Genomic DNA, 21,845 nt, shown 5'->3' with positions numbered 1-21,845 from the left:
TTGGAACGCGTGTCCTAATTTTAACGAGCTAAATACACTTTTGGTCGATGATTCAACGGAAAAAATGATTTATAATTCGGTAAGTTGCATTTATGCAATATGTTTTTCCAGTTAAACAAGTGTTCATACATTGATTATTTTAACAATTTATGTGTTTATATAGAAATATAATTACATATGTCCACATACCTTTGACGTTACTTCCCATTCGAATGACAGTGCTCTAGGTATGACACAAATTTATTCATGCTTATGCGAATTTAGTTTATTGTTAGTAAAATTGCACCTCATTAGTTTGATAATTGAAATTATTTATATATATCCCCAGAAAAAGGCAGAAACATACGAGAGTATTTGGAAAATTTGTTGAAGACGCCTAATGTTCCGGACTTCGTTAGAAATAACCCTTTTTCATCGGATTAATTTCGTTGTCGGTACATTATTTGAACATTGTTGTGTATGTATCTTTTGGTTTGATTATATTGTGTGTATATTTTTATTAATTATTTCATATTTGCTTCTCTGCATACAAATACATTTGAGGATTGTTGAAATATCAATACTAGTTATTAATGTATTTTACATCTGCGTGCAAATGTATCGAAACACATTATTAAAAAAATGTTTTCTATGATCTCCACAACAAAGTTTTCATACTTAGAAATATCGGTATATTTATAATCGTTTTCTATAATGTATCCAAACTTAAAGTTTCCCATAAAGTGTCGATCCATATATAAAAAGTAACGACCCAAAAAACATCGAAACCCTTAATTATAACATAATGGGTAATTTTTCAATGTAACCGGTATAAATATACCAGTTTTATGAAAAATAGGTCTACAACATTTATCGACACTTATTAGTATTTTTTCGATACTTTTTATCCAGAATGGATGCCAAAAAGGGTTAACGCACAAAGTGTCAATATATTTCCATAGAGTGTCGATCCAAAAGGGGTGCACGCAAAAAGTTTCGATACATTTTTTAAAAGTGCCGATCCCAAAAACATCGACACCCATAATTATAATGTAATAGGTAATTTTGTAATATAACCGGTATACATATACCAGTTTTATGAGAGAATAGGTTTATAATATGTATCGACACTTCTTAATATTGTGTCCATAATTTTTGTCCAAAATGGATGCCCAAAAGGGTAAACGCATAAAGTGTCGATACATTTTCAAAAAGTGTCGATCCCAAAAACATCGAAACCCATAATTATAATGTAATAGGTAAATTTACAATGTAACCGGTATAAATATACCGATTTTATGAGAGAATATGTAACACCCCCAACCCGTATCCGACCCGAATACGAGTTTGGGTGTCACATTGACTTTTCAAACTTTGACTCTTGACAAAATTCAAAGAAAATTTAAAACTTTCATTAAAATAAAAATTGTGTATTTACATAAATTGACCAAAATAACCAAAATCAATCAGAGCATATTCAACTCAATCAATTAGTACATGACAACTATGTTCAGATTAACCAAACACATTTAAATCATTTATTTTCTGATCTGAAACTTTGTAAGGAAAATGTTGACCTGTCTTGCTCCTCTAAACTTCTCTTCTTGCTTTCCAGAATCTACGTGTGAAACACTCACACGCTAAGTCTATGACTTAGTGAAGCATAAACATAATAATAATGCATTTCTCATAAATATAAACATTCAATCTATGAATTCAATCATGTCGCATATAATTCAGTATACATGATAATATATGATAATGCAAGTACTTTTAATACATTTTTATCGTATAAGTATATATACCGAACATTTCTATACATACCATGGAACACATATACTATTTCACAACCAAACATACATAGTAGTAAATCAATTGATTTATTTACTCTCTGTAAAGACCATGTATTAGCCCATGTATACTTTTGAGAACTTAAGGTATATGAGTACATTGAGGTTGTGCACCATTATACTGTCACCACAGCTCGTATAAATGTCCCGAATGACCAATCCATAGATTCCGAAGAACCTAGGTAAACAGTCCATATGTCCCGAAGAACATAGGTAAACAGTCCATATGTCGCGAAGAACATAGGTAAACAGTGCATATGTCCCGAAGAACATAGGTAAACCCTCGACCCTTGGCATGCCAACTATACCCCTAGCTCTCATATCACATAACATGGGCATTGTAATTTATAACAGTTCACATCACTTATTCATATCATTTCCTTTTTGTCACGTACCACATGTACGTGTAATCATTGATCTTATAATCACATATTTCTTTTCTTCTGTCACATACCATATGTATGTGTAAACATTTATTTCATATCATATAACATATAATACATATTTCCTATTCATGTAAGCATGTATATCATGTAACATTTTCATATAGTCACTTAGCTTATTTCATTTCACATTGGTCATGTCTCATAACATATGTCACACATGCATATAATCATGTAACATATATAATAACCTATATCTATTTCATGTATTCATGCACATATCAGAATCATAAATCAAATAACATTTTAGGAGTCACTTCTTACTATAGTAACTCCAATATTGGCTCATCGCAAGCCAATGTTCGTTCAATAACATAAGTACAATTAAAATTGCACTTACCTGAGCCTCACTAAGTTCCAATCCACTTTTATGATTTTCCTTTCTTTCGATCGAATCTTAACTTGATGATCGTTCTGGAACTTGTTCGTGTTCGATATCTACACAATCACATATTGATACATATCATTATCCAATTGATATACTCTAATCTATCATTTCTTAGACTAAAAGAAATGTCTATTTCAATTTCCCCTTGAAGTGCATCAATGCATTCTACAGTGCATCGATGCATTCTTTAACATGTGCATCGATGCACTACCCATGCATCGATACACAAATTACCTTCGATGTTTTCATTTTAAGGGGATGCATCGATGCACTCCTTATGCATCGATGCACCATTTGCATTCGATGTTTCTTCTTTAAAGAGTGCATCGATGCACATTAATGTGCATCTATACACCTTGCCCAGAATTTGCATTTTAAGCCCTAAAATCCATTAATTCAACTCAAATGCTTCATATTTCATCCTCTTTCATATTCTTTACTTACATATACATATTTGCCCTCATTTCTACTCAATAATCACTTCTTTAACCTCCATATCCTATTCTCCTTAAGAAATTCAAGAATCATACCCAAATTTTAGTATGTTACAAATCCAATTCTAATACTTCATACATATTAATTAGATTGATGACAAGTTAAATTCACTCTAAAACCTCATTAAAGAACCCTTTTTCAATATTTCACTTATTCCTCTCTCTTTTTTAATCCCCTCTATTCTCTTCATCTTATTGTTTCAAGATAATTTAAGCTCTTCTTATGCTTAATTATCACCTAATAATCAAAACTCAACCTTAAATTTTAGCTAATAATCAACAACTAAGAAATCTTACCTTTGCTATGGAGCTTACGAGGAGAAGAAGAAGAAGAAGAATGAAATAAGCTTCTAGATACTCTCCACCCATAAACTTATCTCTTTTAATAAGAGATAAATATCTTTTCCATAAAAAGACCATTATATCCAATACTGAAATATTCATACTTAAATCATTGAACTTTTTAATAATTTATACTTTTGTTACCAAATTTTTGAAACTTACAATTTGGTCACTAACCCATAATTTGGGATGTTACAGAATATGTCTATAACATGTAGCGACACTTGTTAAATTTGTGTCGATACTTTTTTCCAGAATGGATGTCAAAAAGGATGAACGCACAAAGTGTCGATACATTTATTAAAAGTGTTGATACCGAAAACATTGAAACCCATAATTATAATGTAATAGGTAATTTTGTAATATAATCAGTATAAATATATCGGTTTTATAAGAGAATAGGTATACAACATGTATCGACACTTTTTAAATAAACCCCAGGTTTTTTTGGCTATGTTGTCAACATGATTAACCTGGATAATCCCAGTTATAGAACTGGTTCCGGCCATGATTGCGGGAGACTATACTCTACAGATTGTTTGGCATTTATGTGATGATGCGGATGAAATATTAAACGATCTCGTAATCCACAATAAAAATAGACTAAGAGAGTAAATTTTGTAAATATAGGGTTAATTTTGTATAATTTACATTAGACTAATAGACTAACGATTCCTAACATGTACAACTGATATTTTCGTAATCCTCAATTGGTTGTTGTACGTGTTTCTTATACACAATATGAGTCATGTTGACACTTACGATATATGGAGATCGTTGTCATTTCATTCCGTCTTCGAAAAATCAGTTGATGTAGGCAGTGTGCTTGTACTCAAACTGAGCTTGACTTGAGGACATGTTAGTTTGTTATGTCCCTCATCGTTGGAGTACCCACGTCGCCTAATTTTCTTCTCGACCTTGTTCTTCGGTACTTCTTTTCGCTTGCGTTATTTTCGTTGAGGGTCACGAACATTGTTTACTACAATGCTCTGGTTGACTGAATCATTCAAACCAAACGAGTTTTCTAATTCTTCTATTTGTCTTTTCATCTCATCTCTTGCAGTTTTGAAAGACTCGTCTGTCTTTGATGCAATGTAGCATAACCTACTTGACTTTGAACGTAGAGTAGCGAACTGTGCCATTTGCATCACTTCTGGAGACACATTCAAGTCAACATAACTGGGTGCAGAAGCTTTCACATCATTAGTCCACCTACTTTGAATCAAAGTCCCGAGCAAATATGTGTAATCCAAGTGCTTCAAAATGTGAAGTTGATGGCGACACGGAAGTCCAACAGTCTCAAATTTTTTGCAGGAGCAAATTAGGGTTTTCGTACGAGAATCAAAACTAATTTCAAATTTCCTATTTTTTCTTTGTACTTTGACAAAATATAATATTGACATTCATCTGATAAGGACTGAATCTCTGCCTCAATCCGGTATAATGTCTCCCTTAGAAGTTCATCTTGGAACGCATGAAAAGATTCGATGGGTAAAAATCGCAGCAGCATGGCTTTCAAGGTCGACCAGTTTTATGATTTGGAAGGGCTTCGTATGGGAACTTAAGTAATCCGCTTTCAACTCGTTCATACGCATTCTACTAATTCCATCTTCAATTGCACGAACAATATCTAAATATGTCTTCTTGTGTTTCAGTGCAATCGCTAGTGAAGCATTCATAGACTCACACCTTTGTGTTGAGTGAATATTGGCAAAGAAATGATTGGTTAGATATGTTTGTGCCCATAAGTGTCGTGTATTTCCCTTCTCAATCACCCATGGATGCTTTTCGACATTGAATTCTGAAACAACCGAACGCCATTGAATATTAAATTCCTCGGTTGTCCACCAGGAAGCCATGCATTTTGAGAATGTTACTGTAAATTTTGGGTCACCAATGTTAGCTTGTGCATTGCGAGAAAGATGCCAAGAACATAATATGTGCTTAGCATAAGGGATAATAGATTTGATAGCCCTCTGTATTGCCCTATCCCCATCGGTGACAACTAAAATATGTGATTTATTCATCATGGCTTCTAAAAAATTATGTAGCACCCACTCGAAATATTGAGACGTCTCGTTAGCGATTATAACAGTGGCAAACACAATTGTGTTATGGTGATGATTGACATCGACAATATGCATAATTGGTCGACCATACAAATTATCTTTGTACGTTGTGTCGAACGCAATTACATCACCGAATCATGTGTAATCTGATCTCGATGTAGAATCCGACCAAATAAGATTATACAATGCCCCTGATTCGTCTACCGAGTATGTCATAAAAAACCCGGGATCATCATGTTTCTTATAATTAAAGTAGGCAATAAGCGCATTCACATCCCCATCGACGATTTTCTTTGCTTTACCTCTTTGAAGTGCATTGTAGAGGTCTTTATGTGTAAATCCAACATTTTGATAGCACCATGCCTATTGCGTTAAATAGTTCATTACTTGTTACGTACTAACACCGACCTCTTTCAATATTGTTGCCTCATCGATATCAGCCTTACTTACAGCTCTATTAGAACGCATAAATGGTGTCATAGCAGGTGTGCACAATGCATGATTATGTTTATGATAAGACTTACTTATAACCCAGTGATCGTTTGTATTTGTTGTTGTAACTACAACTCTAGCCTTACATCATGTTCTTATGACTGGCGTATGAGCACATTGACGATCTACAGTATTGACTTTTGATTCTCGAAACCCTTTTTTGGAACAACAAAATTCTTGTGTCTTCACATTCTCTTCCACGTCAAGCCGTGTTGTTCCCTTACGTGCACTAAACCCATGTTCCCGTGTGAATCCCTTGTAAAAGTACCAAGCTTGATCACATGAACAGAATAGCTGACCAACCAATCTGTCAGATTCATCAACATTATGTACTTCATGACATTCCTCGGTTTACTTAACATTGTCTGCATCAGTATGATCCATTGCAAAAATTTTGTTGTGCAAGTTCAGTGGTCCCGGAGTTGATGGAGATGTAAGCAAAGGTTCATTGAACATGTTTCAGTCGTGCTGTTTTCAATAGGATGTGGTATTGGTATTGGTAGTGGTAGTTAAAGGGTGGATACAACATTAAATTCGCAGTACATATTTAAATATGTACAATAACTACCTAAATATGTGTCGATACATTTTCTACAAATATCGACCCAAAAAATATCAAAACCAATAATTATAATGTAATAGGTAAATTAATAATATAATCGGTATAAATATACCGGTTTTATGAGAAAATAGGTCAGCATCATGTATCGACACTTGTGGAATTTGTGTCGATACTTATTGTCCAGAATGAATGCCCAAACGAGGTGCACGCATAAAGTGTCGATACATTTATTAAAAGTATCGATCCCAAAAACATCGAAACTGATAATTATAATGTAATAGGTAAATTTACAATGTAACCGATATAAATATACCTGTTTTATGAGAAAATAGGTCAGCATCAAGTATCGACACTTGTTAAATTTGTGTTGATACATTTTGTCCATAATGAATGCCCAACGAGGTGCAAGAATAAAGTGTCGATACATGTAAAATTGTATCGATCCCAAAAACATCGAAACAAAAATTACAATGTGATAGGTAAATTTACAATGTACATGGTATAAATGTACCGGTTTTATGAGAAAATAAGCCTAAATAATGTATCTATACTTTTTCCAGAATGAAATAAGAATGCCCAACGAGGTGCAAGCATAAAGTGTCGATACACTTAAAATTGTATCGATCCAAAAAACATTGAAACCAATAATTATAATGTAATATGTAAATTTGCAATGTTACCGGTATAAATATACCAGTTTACTTCGAAAATTGGTCAATATAAGTGCTACCTATTACATTATATAAAAGCTACCTAATATGTTATTGTACTTGATAATATTTCTGGTTAAATGCCTATTTTATTATATAAGCGCTACCTATTACATTATATAAACGCTACCTAATATGTTATTGTACTTAATAATATTTCCGGTTAAAGGATATAACATAACCGATCTAAATTTTAACCGGTCACGCCTTTTTTTAACCGACGCACAGTAAAACTTCCCGCTAATGTGTCTTTAATCTTACATTTTTATTTTATTTTGTAATAAAACAAATTTTAGCACCTAATTAATAGTTTGTTCTAATTTGGTCCCTAAATATATTTTGAACCACATCAATATTTGAACTTAGATTTTTTTTATACCTATTTTTAGTGTTTTGATGGTGTCATAATCTGGTAGTGTGTCACTGGCACAATCTAAAAGTATCACACCTTAACAAGATTAAAAATGAAAAAAAAGTGGCAGGACTAATATAGAACAAAAATAAATTCAGGTACCAAACTGAAGAAAGTTATCATGTTTAGACACTAAAAGTTATTTTATCCTTTCATTTTTGTTGAATATTTTGATTGACAGAGTTGATTGCATTGCCTGCTCTTTAGCTCTGCTGTCTTCCCTAGCCAAGAAGAGTCTCTCTCTCTCTCTCTGTTCTCATCAAAATTCAATGTTTCAAACATAGCTTAGTTGACCAAACACGAGCCAACTCGGTCCAAGCCTCCCCCTTTTGTTTGTCCCATAGTCATAGCCTCCTCAAAGCTTGAAACTTTCATCCCTATTTATTTAATTTTTTCCATTTTCCAATATAAATCCTTCATTTTTACAATCACGAGCTCAAAGTTTGATTCCTTTTTCATCAAAGATCACTCAGTAGATTCCTCAGTCCCTGTCAGTTTACCCATCCTGAAATCTGGGTATCTTTCTTTCTACCTTAATTCTACCAAATCACTGAATTCTGATCCTGTTTCTGAATCTGGATCTCTTTTGTTTTATTTCCCACTAGATCAACCAGATGGGTTCTTGTCTGACGAAAAACAAAGACTCAAAGCCAGCGCAGAATGGGTACGGATCAGGCGCCGCCGCCACCACTTCAGCCGCCGTGCATGAACAAAGATACCTGGAGCCAGCTAGGCCTGCGCCGGCTCAGCCGCAATTCCACCACATCCCCGAAAAGCCAGGCACTCAAGCGCCATGGAAGCCAGTGGCTCAAGCCCCTAGCCCCAAGCCTGCGCCGAGAGTCGACACCATTCTCGTCAAGCCATTTGAAGAGATAAGGAATCACTATGCAATCGGTAAAGAATTGGGGAAAGGCCAGTTCGGTGTGACTTATCTTTGCACCGAGAATTCGACCGGGAAGCAATACGCCTGCAAGACGATATCGAAGAGGAAATTAGTCACAAAGAATGATAAGGAGGACATGAGAAGGGAGATTCAGATTATGCAGCATTTGAGTGGACAGCCTAATATCGTGGAGTTCAAAGGTGCATACGAGGATAAGTTATCTGTTCACCTCGTGATGGAATTGTGTGCTGGTGGTGAGTTGTTTGATAGGATTATTGCCAAGGGTCATTATAGTGAAAGAGCAGCTGCTTCTGTATGTAGATCGATTGTGAATGTTGTCCATGCTTGCCATTTCATGGGAGTGATGCATAGGGACCTTAAGCCTGAGAATTTCTTATTGTCTAGCAAGGGTGAGAATGCCCTTTTGAAGGCCACCGATTTCGGGTTGTCCGTGTTCATCGAAGAAGGTAAATTTGATGCAGATTCCTGTTGCTTTTACTATGTTGTGCTTGTGGATCTTTATGGTGTACATGTGAATTGTTTATTTGACCTTAACCACTTGCTCTTGAATGATTCTAAGCTCTTTTTCAGAACCCTTAAGTGATATTATGAATATTGAAAGAAGAACGAGTCAATTCAAGTCGAATCAAATTGTGAAATAATGTGGTTTGGTTGTCGTTTGGTACTAATTAAGATGGCAAGTCATCTTCCCCAACTGGTTTGACCAGGATCTTTTGATTCATTGTCTTAATCTGCATTCACAATCAGTTTAATTATGATATGATTTGTGAGTGTGCATATGTTTTGTCTTTTCGTATCCTTCATGTCTGTTTTAGTGTTCACGTTCAGTATTCATGGAATAAGTTCCAAATGCCATCTCTTTGTGTTTAGAAGTTGGAAAAGGTGAGCAGTCTAATGTTCATGCTATTTTCAGCAGTGAATTAGTTTCAACTATGCGTAAAGGAAGGAAAACTTACAGCTTCTAGTCTTCTACTATCTCGGCTTCATTTAAACTGACTCGAAAGAAGAAGAAAAAACTTTATTTACATGATGGTGGGACTTTATTCTGTAACTGTGTGGAAGTTGCAAATATACATCCACATAATATGTACTCTGCATGGCAATAATTGTATGTTCATGTGTAAGATAACCATTGTTGTTCTTTCCTGATTGTTCTTGGTACCTTTTGCAGGAAAGGTGTATCGGGATATAGTTGGGAGTGCATACTATGTTGCTCCTGAAGTATTGCGACGTAGATACGGAAAGGAGATCGATATTTGGAGTGCAGGAATTATTTTGTATATCTTACTCAGTGGTGTCCCTCCATTTTGGGCAGGTAAAAGTTCAAAGCTTGATTAAGGAAAATAATGTCATCAATTCTCAAAACTTATAGTTGGCACTTCACTATATTACCTTCAAAACTGTTACTTCAATGTTAATAAATAACTTAAATGAATGATTTTCGCTGCAGAAACGGAGAAGGGGATATTTGATGCTATTTTGGAAGGAGAAATTGATTTCGAATCTGAACCATGGCCATCTATTTCAGACAGTGCCAAGGACCTAGTCCGCAGGATGTTAACGCAGGATCCGAAAAAGCGGATTACTTCTACTCAAGTCCTTGGTAGTTACTTATAGTACTTATCCTTTTTAATGTCTGGGAATCTGTATAAGTAATTAATCTCTGGAAATAGGTTCAGAGATTCATATTTTAACCGTTCATTCTATCTTCATCTGCTATGCATATGGGAATTCCATCATGTATGTGTTATAAGGAGAACTGGTTTAAGATTCTTAGTTACATCCTATATGTGCGTATGTGTTTTATTCTGGTACGTTGTGTTTGGCTTACGGTTTTGTGTAATTCATGTCAAGCCGAACCAAAGATTGAAATTATGTGGTTTATGCAGAGCATCCATGGATAAGAGAGGGTGGAAATGCATCAGACAAGCCACTAGACAGTGCAGTCCTCTCGAGAATGAAGCAATTCAGAAGAATGAACAAACTAAAGCAACTTGCCTTAAAGGTAAGTTCAAAATTATTTATACGGTATAGTTGTTTTCCGAAATTTGTAGCCACAAGATGCTTGTTATTTGATATCCAGTAGCAAACCAGGTAGTAATCATTTTACTATCTCGGTTTTCCGTCAGTAATGTAACTTTACATGCCCCTGGTGGATTATAGGTCATTGCTGAAAATCTTTCCAGCGAAGAAATCCAGGGTCTGAAGCAAATGTTTGCAAACATCGACACCGACAACAGCGGCACGATCACCTATGAGGAACTTAAGACTGGATTAGCTCGACTTGGATCAAAGCTCACGGAGACTGAGGTTCAGCAGCTAATGGAAGCCGTAAGATATTAATTAGATCTATAATAGGCCTATCTTTTTCAATTTGTATGATATCTACTAACCCTTGGTTTTACTTGTTGCAGGCTGATGTGGATGGAAATGGTTCTATCGACTATATTGAATTTATCACTGCTACAATGCATAGACATAGGCTTGAAAGAGACGAACATCTTTACAAAGCTTTTCAACATTTTGATAAGGACAACAGTGGGTAAGTTTTTTTTTGTCGTAGCACTAAAGATAATTGTACCGTTCTTTTTCCATGCCGGTTGTGTTATTGGTCTTGTCTTTGCATATTGAATTCTGCTTTAGTTTGATTATAAACATGCTAGTAATTGCAACATGATTTTAGGATATTAGTCCCTTAAATTCTGAGTTTCATCTGCAGTATATAAGAATTGGCTGATCTGAATCAGTCGCACCGATGACATGAATTAACCATTAAATATGGAAGGGGTGAATAACTTGTTTGTCAATATTTTTGCAGCTATATCACAAGAGATGAGCTAGAAGCAGCCATGAAAGAATATGGAATGGGTGATGACGACACAATCAAGGAAATAATATCCGAAGTTGATACCGACAACGTAAGCCCTCCATTTCTCTCCCTTCTGAAACACACTTCCTTGTATCATGATGCATTGGTTCACACTTATTGCCTTGTTTACAGGATGGTAAAATCAACTACGAGGAGTTCCGCAACATGATGCGAAGCGGAACCCAACACACACCACTCTTTTAGGTTTTATGCATGACTGGACTTGCAGGAATCAGCGAAAAAGTTTCCCAAATGTAGTGCACAATGGCTCTAAAGATGTTCTAGGACTTCATTACTTGACTTTTTGTGGTTTTTGTTTTCCATTTCGAGTGTAATATATCACATATGGTTTCTAGTTTAAGTTTCGTGTTTCTGTGAATCTTGTTCATGATATATGATGGATTTTGAGAAGAGAGATTGGTTAATGTAGAATCTTCGCTTTGATTCTGGTTTTTGTTTAATGTAGAATCTTCGCTTCGATTCTGGTTTTTCCCAGAGATTGAAAAACTCAATCCTTGAATGCACTGAAATATTTGATCTGCACTTGTTGACAGTAAATATTGAACCAGCCCTAGAGTTTATTAACGGCCACCAAGGGCGGTAATAAGCAAACAAGACTAGAAATAACAAAGCACAACTCTATAGGTTTTATTTCATCTTATTAAAAAGTTCAACAGGTTCATAATTCTTTAAAAGCCATGAATCTTGATCTGATCTTTCTTCACGATGCCGGAATTAACAAGGAACTGCGACATGTTCTTGCGTTGATCGCCTTGGAGTTGAATGATCTTGCCGAGCTCCTTGTCCTTGACGACATTGACGTTGCAGCAAAAGTCCTTCAGACTCTTGAGGATCTTCTCGTATAGCTCAGATCATGTCTCAGTCCTTGAACCGTCGTCAAGCTTTTCTTGCCGTTGCGTTGCTGGATTCGGATATGAACATACTCTTTGGTCCCGGTGCCACCGAATTCCCCTGCCTCAGCGAGTGGATCAAATGTTGTAGGGATCTGGATGTCCAAATCAACCATGTACTTGGTTATGTTGGAACTTGAAAACGATTCGCGGAAGCTTGTTTTGCTTCTCGAGTACGAAGATTGCTGCAATAAATTCACAAACACGGCAAACAATATAAATAACGCGAAAATATTTTCTTTGATTATAAAGATGATATGATTCAACAATATACATTGCGTATGATCAACGAGAAGAAACTTCAAAAAAGAAACCTTCTTTCATGATTCGATGATTAAAAAAGAACACGGCAAACAAGAGAATTAAGTTAAGAAACGAAAAGGGTTTTTGGATATAAGAATCCGAACCTTGTTTGGAAACCAAGAAATTTTGTTTGATATTTGATACGATGAGAGGGGGGTGTTTATATAGGCAAAGCTGAGAGGCGGTTCAAGTAAGTTTAACTGCCGTTAATGTTTTGGGTTGGTTGGGTGGGAGTTGGATTAAGAATCTGGACACGTGGTTGATGGATATTGAATATTGAAAATAATAATTATGAATGTCATATTTCAATCCAAATAGAATTTTAGAGATTATGATTTTAAAAAACTCATAAAGACATAAAATTAAAATATAAAAAAAAAAACTAAATATACAAACGTAACAAAAATTAATGTTTTTTTAGTCTTTCACTCAACTTCCATGGAAAAGTTAACATTCATCACTGAAATTTTTATTGATTTTTAACGAGATTAAAATAAGAATAATGATAGAGAGAAATCAAAACCTTGACTTAGTAAAAAAATATAGATTGAATATATTTTTTTTTAAAAAAATCAAAAGTTCCATCAATTTTATAAATTATTCAATTGCAGTTCTGGTTATATAAAAGCACTATCATTAAAGAAGATCTATCATATTAAACCATTACTCTTTCTTGATCAGAATGTATATTATTATATTAATTGCTTTAGGAATAGGGGCGGAGCTAGAAAAATAATTTTGGACGTCAAATTTTGAAATTATATGGGGAAAAAATTAAGTGGAAAATTTGAATTTTAAAACTTTTAGGGTAAACTACTCGTTTAGTACTTAAACTATTAGTTTTGGTCTATTTTAGTACCTAAACTTTCAATTTTTTCAAAACCATACCTAACGTTTAGTTTTTGTTTCATTTTGTTATCTCGCGGTTAAAAACTTAACGCGTTTAGTACCTAAACTACCAGTTTTGGTCCATTTTAGTACCTATACTTTCAATTTTTTTCAAAACTTAACGTTAAGTTTTTAACAAGTACTAAAATGAAATAAAAACTAAATGTTAGGTATAATTTTAAAAAAATTAAAAGTTTAGGTACTAAAACGGACCAAAACTAATAGTTTAAATGCATAATTTATCCAAAATTTTATTGTTAAATATTTTTTAAAATATGTGATCATTTTCTTTTTAAAGGGTGTCAAAACCTTTCTAAAAAGGGTGTCATTATATATATATATATATAATTTATATGGGTAAAAAAAGTTTAGAAACTTTAGGGTGTAAATTGCTACTCCTTAATACATGTTGGCTCCGCCAGTGTTTAGGAATAATAAATATTATAAAGACAGATAAAAAGAATGTTATAGAGGTATATGATAATTGTAATGATGATGTGTGATAAGACAGAAATTCAAAATATAGAGAATTTTAATTTTAAAAAAATTAATTAAAAAACAGTTTTGAAAGTAACTATCTCCGAGAATTATCGATGATAACATAAAAATATTTATATTCGAAATAAGTGCTTGTGTTTAGAAATTTTTTAAAATATTTATGAAAGCCCATAATGGAAAATAGAAGAAAGGGAGAGAATCAAGAAAATGGAGGGAAGAAAAAAAAAGTGAAGTGGCTAAGTCCATACAAATCCATTGGGTTCTGTTTATTGGCAAGTTGGCCGCTCCTTTATCTACAAATTTGACCATATTGCCTGCTTCGTAAGTCTAGCGAGTCAGCTCAGCATCCCCGTTGCCTCCATCGGCCGCCCATCAGCCGTTTATGACCACCGCACAGCCTTTCATTAACAATCAATTTGTTGTTACCATAATATTTTCAGGAAGGTAAAAGTGACGACACAACACATGCTACGTGTTTAAAATAATAGTGTAGCACATGTCACATGTTTAAAAAGTGATAGTGTGACATTATCACACGTACAAAGTGATGCGTGATATTACCACATGTATATAGTGATGTAATATATGTCATGTATCTAAAATGACATGACATGTATGATTTGTTCAAAGTGATTATATAACATATGCTACATCAATTTTTTGAATACATATGGTCTTATTACTTATCACATCAACGAAAAACATTGATCATTAGCCAATTAACAATTTCTTTGGTAGGAGATTCTTGGGAGGAGCTCGATACCATGGACATTGGTCATGGTGCACAGTCTTTACGTTGGCTCGTGTGGGTAAGGACTTCCTCTTGTTTTCTTTTCATCTGGCTGAATCTGTGGGGGTCAGCCTTGTTAAGAAACCTTGCCACTTATTTTTTGCCAGCCGAAAATTGATGAAGACTCAATTGAGATGTTGCCTGCTGAATGCCACTGAGTTATCCATTGCTGAAAAATGTAGACTAGCCTTTGTGGAAAGAGCACACGGTTAGCTCCGAAGAGTGCAAAAATGCAAGACAGCATCAGCGTCGTTCAGAAAGGGAGTGGGTGAGGACAAGTACACGAGCAAAGGCATTAGCTTTGGCCTCACAAGCAACCAAATCGCTTCATGGTCGAAGCTGATGGTCAAAATATGTTAATGTGCAACACTAATAGAAAGTAAGTTTTCTCATTTTTCTCCTTTTCTTGGTTAAATGGAACCTGTAAAATACATGGAGTGCCGTTAAATTAGTGTAATTTGTTGAGTTTTCAATGCAAATGTTAATACTTCAGTTATAAAGCGTCGGGTTATGTGAACACGTCTATGGCATGTGATCGAGTCGATTAGAAGTCAAGTCGAAAGTCAGGTCGAAATTTGGCTTGAGCTCAATCAAGTTCCACTTTTGAAGTTGTCCATTCAAGATAAAAATCGAACTACTCAAAACTAGTTTGATTAAAAGTTCATTTTATTTAATAAAAGAGGAATTCGATTTTCGTGCTTGGCCAAAGTTTGATGACCTTGAAGCCCAGCAATGTTTGTCGTGATTAAGCAAGAGTTTGATCCACACTTTTAACTGAATTCGTTGAATCGGGTTGTTGACGTCTGCTCATTATGAACGTAGAGGCAAGAAAAAAGCGAATGTGATACCGGAGATGTGTATCATTCGTTATGTGAAGTTTGAACTAGAAATGGAGTCTTTTTGTAATGGACTTAATTGTTGAAAGTCAATTAAGGGGCTAAGGAAAGTCATTTAAGAGGGTTAAGGGGTACCGAATTTGGTGCATTTAATTTCTATTGAAAATGGAAATAGACAAATTGCAGTTTAGTCTTTGCACACTTTAGGGTATTTATAAGAGTAATTCTTAAGGTTCAACTACCCTAACCCATTTAGCTTCAAAATCATCTCAAATCATTTCTTTCCCCCAATACTAAAGAATTTAGAGAGTTCTTTTGTGAATTGTGAGTGTTTTGTAAACACTTGTAAATTTTTCTCTCTTTAGTAAAAGATTTGCAGCAGTCCGGAGTCGTACGCATAATTGGCTGAACTCCGTTATCAATTTCGGGTATTATTTTTTCCGCTTTTATTTCGTATTCTCACTTATCTGGTTATAGGGAAATTACTCGTTTATTTCCCAACAACTGGTATCAACAGCTTTTGGTTGTGAATTTTGTCAGTTTTTCCGCGAGGTTACTATTCACATTAATAGTGAATTTTGTAAACAGTAAAATTTGGTCGGCGATACGAATTTATCGATGAAGGTGTTCTAATACACGGTGGTTCGCAAGAATTGTCAGAAACGATCCAAAAGAAGCCAGATTCGAGTGGGAGCGATGGCATTGAGAAACGAAGTGGATGAGCTCAAGAGGAAGCTACTCATATGCAAGGGAGAAATGAGTGAATAGGGTGCGCTCAAGACCTTTTTGGAATGACTTAGACCAGGGGCGATGCTTGGGGGGAGAGCAAGGAGATGCCCAGAGACTTTCGAAAGACATAGTTGTAGCCGGAAAGTTGACTGAGCTTGTCGGAGACAAGTCATGTAGCGATGTATCGTCCAGGCTCATGCCCAGAGATAGTGGCAATAGTGGGGGAGACCGGGAAAAGGTGCAGCAGGGAGATGGTAGAGAAAGCTCTTCGAATGGCCAAGGTGAGCCATCGACTGTTCGTAGCCAAGGAAAGCCATCAGGAAAGAATGACAAGGCTAAGTCTGGTGTAAAGAAGAAGGGGGAGCAAGGAAAAATTGAAGTGATACTTCTGTGATGGTCCTCATTTGATTAGAGGATGTCCCGGGAAGCGTCGCCTTACAGCCATCTTGAAGAGGATGGAAGAAGGAGAAGTAACGGGAATTAACGCGGTCGCAAGTGTTAAAGCTACCAAGCCAGGAAAAAGACTTGGCCCGATTGATGGGATCAATGTGACCAAACAAGGATCGAGACGAGGCAAGGCTGTTGATGTTGAAGCAATTGAACACGGAAGAAAGCCCGAGATTGCAAGTATCCAAGCAATCAAGACATGAGAAAGACTTGGTGAGACTATATGTTCCAAAATAGCCGAATCAAGGAGCAAAAGTGGTGCGACTACAAGTTCTCAAGTAGTCAACCTAGGATCGAAACGTGACGAGACTGCTGGTGTCAAAGCAGTCGAGTACAAGAATGGACCCGATGCGATAGCAAGAGATAAATCCGTCAAGCCGAGGGTGCAAAGTGAGCAAGTCCGTTCACAATATGCCAAGATGGAGGCGTGGTACAAGTTGAGGCGTCTCAGGCATAAAGGGACACTTAAGGAGTATGTGAGTCAATTCAGAAGACTCATGTTGAAAGTCCCAAATTTGACTGAAGAAGATGGATTCTTCACCTTCATGTTCGGATTGAAGCCATGGGCGAAGAGAGTGTTGGAGCGAAGGGAAGTCAAGCAGTTGTCTAAAGCCTTGACAACCGCTGAGTCCATCAAAGAATTTGGAGTCAAGAAGAACAAGACTTCCAAAGCAAAGATGAAAGCCGAGGGTAGCGGCAAGAGATTTCGTGATGAAGGCAAGTCAGAGGATGATGAATGTTGTTCCTCGAGTGGTAGAGAAAAGTCACTCAATGATGAATCAGATGGTGAGTCTGGGGAAGATGTGTGCAGTCTTGACATGTTCGAGTGTCAAAGATACTAAGCCGAGGGTAAGAGTTGAGAAAACGAGGGGGCGTAGACTTAAGATGCCAGAAGTGTTGCAAAATTACCCGAGGGGAGCCGAGTCATCCAAGGTGATGGATGAGCCCAAGATCGAGTTGTCCAGAGAAGAGGATGAACCCATGATCGAAGAGGCGTTGAGAGTTGGCTCAATAAGGTTCATTTCTGCCAAGGCGAGTAGAAGCCAAGTGCAAGAAGAGTTGTTTGTGTCCAAGGAGTTTGCCGAGCATGTTCGTATAGAGAACATGACTTCAGAGACCATCTTAAGAGAATGGTTGAAGCAGGGGCTTGCAGAGGATGTTCAAGTGAGGAATAATCCTTCAAAGACTAGTGGACAAGAGTCGAAGGGAGTCAAGACGTTGAGGGACAAGGCAACCACGGAGAAATTGCTCAATAACAAGTGGGTTTACAGGACGGTGACTACGGACAAACTGAAGTTGTGTTCAGCTTCAGTTGGTATGCTAGAGTAACGAGACCAGAAATGCTGCTACATCGATCGAGGTGTGAAGACAAATTAAAATCAGTCTTCAAGTGGGAGATTGTTGAAAGTCAATTAAGGGGCTAAGGAAAGTCAATTAAGGGGGTTAAGGGGAGCACTGAATTCGGTGGATTTGGTACTGAATTCGATGTATTTAATTTCTATTGAAAATGGAAATGAGCAAATTGCAGTTTAGTCCCTGCACACTTAAGGGTATTTACAAGATTAGTTATTAAGCTTCAACTATAAATACCCTAACCCATTTAGCTTCACAATCATCCCAAATCATTTTTTTCTCCCAATACTAAAGAGGTTAGAGAGTTCTCTTGTGAGTGTTTAGTAATCACTTGTAAATTTTTCTCTCTTTAGTAAAAGATCTGCAGCAGTCCGGAGACGTATGCATAATTGGTTGAACTCTGTTATCAATTTCGGGTATTATTTTTTCCACTTTTATTTCGTATTCTCACTAATCTGGTTATAGGGAAATTACTCGTTTATTTCCCAACACTAATGGCGTCGAAGAATGATTCCATACCCAAAAAATACATATTAACATGACAAACACATAAATTTATACGAGGAATGTAAACTTATAAAATTTATAAAGATGAAAATAAATTATTAATTAAAAATAAAAAAATATCTAAAATATGTTAATTTCAAATTTTTATGAGGGACGAATGTCTTTATCCGCCTCCTTTCCCTCTCCCTTTGGTCCATCCATGCAGGTGACGACACAGAGTATTTGATGTTACAATCAGACTTTCTCTCTCCCTCTGGTCCATCCATGCAGGTGAAGGCACACAATATTTAAAAGAGTATTTGATGTTACAATCAGACTTTCCCTCTACCTCTGGACCATCCATGCATGTGAAGGCACACAATATTTAAAAGAGTATTTGATGTTACAATCAGAATTAAGTCAGGACAACAAATTATGTGATAAAAAAAATTATAACAAAAAAGGGTTTAATATTAAATTAAATTCTAAAAATTGAGAGTTTGAGTTCGATTTTTTAAATTCAAATTTAAAATAAAAAATAAAAATTGAGAGCTTGTATCTGATGGGAAGAGGACATCCAAGATGGCTAAGCATGAGCTAATATGGGGACCAACGTAAAATGGAGGCTGTGAGCTGCTGAGTTGGAAAAATCAGCTGGTTTTGTCGCTACAGCTGTCTAGTTGGGAGCTAAATATACGCGCGATTACGTACTTTCAACAGCCTTAACGTAAATAAATTAATAAAAAAATTCTCTTCTTTTTCTGGTCTAACTATCTTCTATCTTTCTATCATCCATCTTTTTTTCAAGTCGTTACCGAGAGTTAGACATGCACAGAAGCCGGATTTTATTTTGATTTGGATCGGTTTTTATTTGATTCGGTTTTTTTTATAGATAAGAAATTGGTTTATAAAATAATCGGTTCGGATTCTAACCGGTTTGGAGGGCCGAATATCCTAACCGGTGTAATCGGTTTCGGTTTGAAAAAAATCGGTTTTTTTAAAAAATCGATTATAATATTATTAAAATTATATCGTCATCAATTGCAACAAAGTTTACGATAATTGAAATACTTAAATACTTCCAAGTTCGATAAATTCAAATACTTAAAAACTTCCAAGTTCAATAAATTCAAATACTTAAAAACTTCTAAGTTCGATAATTGAAACAAAGTTTACGATAATTGAAATAAAGTTTAAAAATAAATTACATTGCCATCTCTTCTTCATCATCTTCGCCTTCTTCGTTTGGAGGGGATATTCCAAGTTCGACTTCTTCAATGTGTAAGTTTGCTTCCAATCGGCATCAATTGCATCTTCTAGGATGGTGATATGTTGCTTCCGAGCCGTTCCATCCAAATAATCCTTCAAAATAATCGGTTATTTTGGCTATAGTTTCCCAACTCGAATCCGGATAAATGTTTGAGACATGACCCCTCTCGAAAAGCCGATCGTGAAATGTTTTCAATGTTTCCCTTTGCCTTAAGGCGGTATGCATCATCATCCAAGTTGAGTTCCAACGAGTTGGACAATCCAAATTATGACCCAAAGCTTTTTTATTAACCGACTTACAAAATCGTTTATAATCATTTAGTCTTTTGTTGTTGTTACAAAGAACTGATTTTATCATTGTTTTAAATTCTAATCTAATCGGCTCAATAACCTCCAAACCGGCTTGCACGGATAAATTACGGATAAATTAATTATGTGTGCAACGCAACGAGTATAAAAAAACGCACCGTCTAAAATCGGTGAAAGTAATATTTTCAATCTTGGAACCGCGTTTGTATTATTCGATGCATTATCAAAGGATATAGAAAAAACTTTATTTTCTAATTTATAAAGACAAATTACCCTTTTTAAAAGAGTAAAAAAAATTAGCACCGGTATGCGGCTCACCGAATAATTCAAACACGATTGTTTTTTTCATCATTTGTCAATTATCTTAATTTAACCAATGTGTCGTAACGGCTAAAAAAGAATTTCCAGTATTATGAGGGGAACTCCAAACGTCACATGTAAGCGACACACCATAATGGTGTTCTTGGAATCCTAAAATCATTTTTTCCCTCGCCGTACGCCACATTTTTATAGCATCTCTTCTAAGGGTGGTATGACTTACTTGAGTATAATGTGGTTGTATTAGTTGTTGAATTGTTGCCGTGAAATCTTCATCATCAAAGTGGTCGAACGACAATGCTTTTGTAATCACGAACTTTGTAAACGCTTCTCATAATTTTTCGTTGTCGTAAACAAAAACACTACCTTGCGGTGTAAGATTCGATTGACTTAAATCCGATCTTGAGCGAAGTGCCATGCATGATTTTGTCAAATGGTTCTTCAACGTTGTGTTTCCTTCCGGTGCAAGCAACTTTAGACAAAGTTTATAACGCGCCCTCCTCGAGCCATTTGACATCTCACATAAATCGTAGTGATCCCAAATATCTTTGTTTCGAGTGTGTTCGATCACTCTCACGACTTCAAGGTTTCTCCCGACGGAAGATTCAGCCGTGTTACTCATGATGAACAAAAAATTACAAAAATAAGATTTAAGAGATGTTTAGGTGTTGTGTAATAAGTTTTGAGAAAGTTGTAATCAACCAAATACATCCCCAACCTATTTATACATGTTTAGGGTGGTAAAATGGTAATTTTTTTAAAGAAAAAAACGGTCAAAAAGGGTCACAAAAAACCCCCTAACGGCTATATTAACGGCTAGTTTTTTAAACTCAGGCCGGTTTTTTTCCCCGGTAAAAAAATCGGTCTAGGTTTTTTTTCCAAACCGGTTAAAATAACCGGTTAAAAAAATCCGATCCGGTTAAAAAAAACCGATTTTCCCCAAATCTGATTTCGGATATTTTTTTACACAAAATCGGATATTCGGATTTTTTGTGAACTTCTACCGAGAGTCACTATTCTGTGACATAATAACAATAATAATAAATCTTTTACCAGACTCTTATATTTTTACCATAATCAATTTTAAAGAAATTTCTGAATAAATCATTTTAAATTTGAATTTGTGTAAAAAAAATAGCTCGAGATTCTTTCAGTAATATAGCCACCCTTTTATTAGGATTTATCAATAGATGC

The 21,845-nt window shown here is 35.5% G+C and overlaps 1 protein-coding gene and 1 pseudogene across 1 annotated transcript; one reads left to right on the top strand and one right to left on the bottom strand.

Annotated features, from left to right (window-relative positions):
* The first annotated feature begins 8,006 nt into the window (after window positions 1-8,006).
* LOC120198245 (calcium-dependent protein kinase 33-like) lies at window positions 8,007-11,942 on the top strand. The gene is made up of 8 exons (XM_039199598.1): window positions 8,007-9,091; window positions 9,817-9,960; window positions 10,096-10,248; window positions 10,535-10,650; window positions 10,809-10,976; window positions 11,060-11,187; window positions 11,464-11,563; window positions 11,647-11,942. The coding sequence occupies exons 1-8, from the start codon at window positions 8,356-8,358 to the stop codon at window positions 11,716-11,718; spliced, it is 1,617 nt and encodes a 538-aa protein (XP_039055529.1). The 5' UTR covers window positions 8,007-8,355; the 3' UTR covers window positions 11,719-11,942.
* A 194-nt stretch (window positions 11,943-12,136) lies between these two features.
* LOC120198247 lies at window positions 12,137-12,901 on the bottom strand (annotated as a pseudogene).
* Window positions 12,902-21,845: the final 8,944 nt, after the last annotated feature.

Source organism: Hibiscus syriacus, unplaced genomic scaffold (genome assembly GCF_006381635.1).
Source record: "Hibiscus syriacus cultivar Baekdansim isolate YM2019G1 unplaced genomic scaffold, ASM638163v2 tig00117056_pilon, whole genome shotgun sequence".
NCBI classification, from domain to species: domain Eukaryota; kingdom Viridiplantae; phylum Streptophyta; class Magnoliopsida; order Malvales; family Malvaceae; genus Hibiscus; species Hibiscus syriacus.
The sequence above is the reverse complement of the archived record's forward strand: the minus strand, read 5'-3'. Positions and strand labels throughout refer to the sequence as shown.

Bases quoted from the DNA above. Each gene is read 5' to 3' on its own strand.
- LOC120198245 (XM_039199598.1), top strand. From the start codon at position 8,356: ATGGGTTCTTGTCTGACGAAAAACAAAGACTCAAAGCCAGCGCAGAAT. The intron at 10,249-10,534 runs GTAGTTACTTAT...TGGTTTATGCAG, and splicing joins TACTTCTACTCAAGTCCTTG to AGCATCCATGGATAAGAGAG. The intron at 11,564-11,646 runs GTAAGCCCTCCA...CCTTGTTTACAG, and splicing joins CCGAAGTTGATACCGACAAC to GATGGTAAAATCAACTACGA.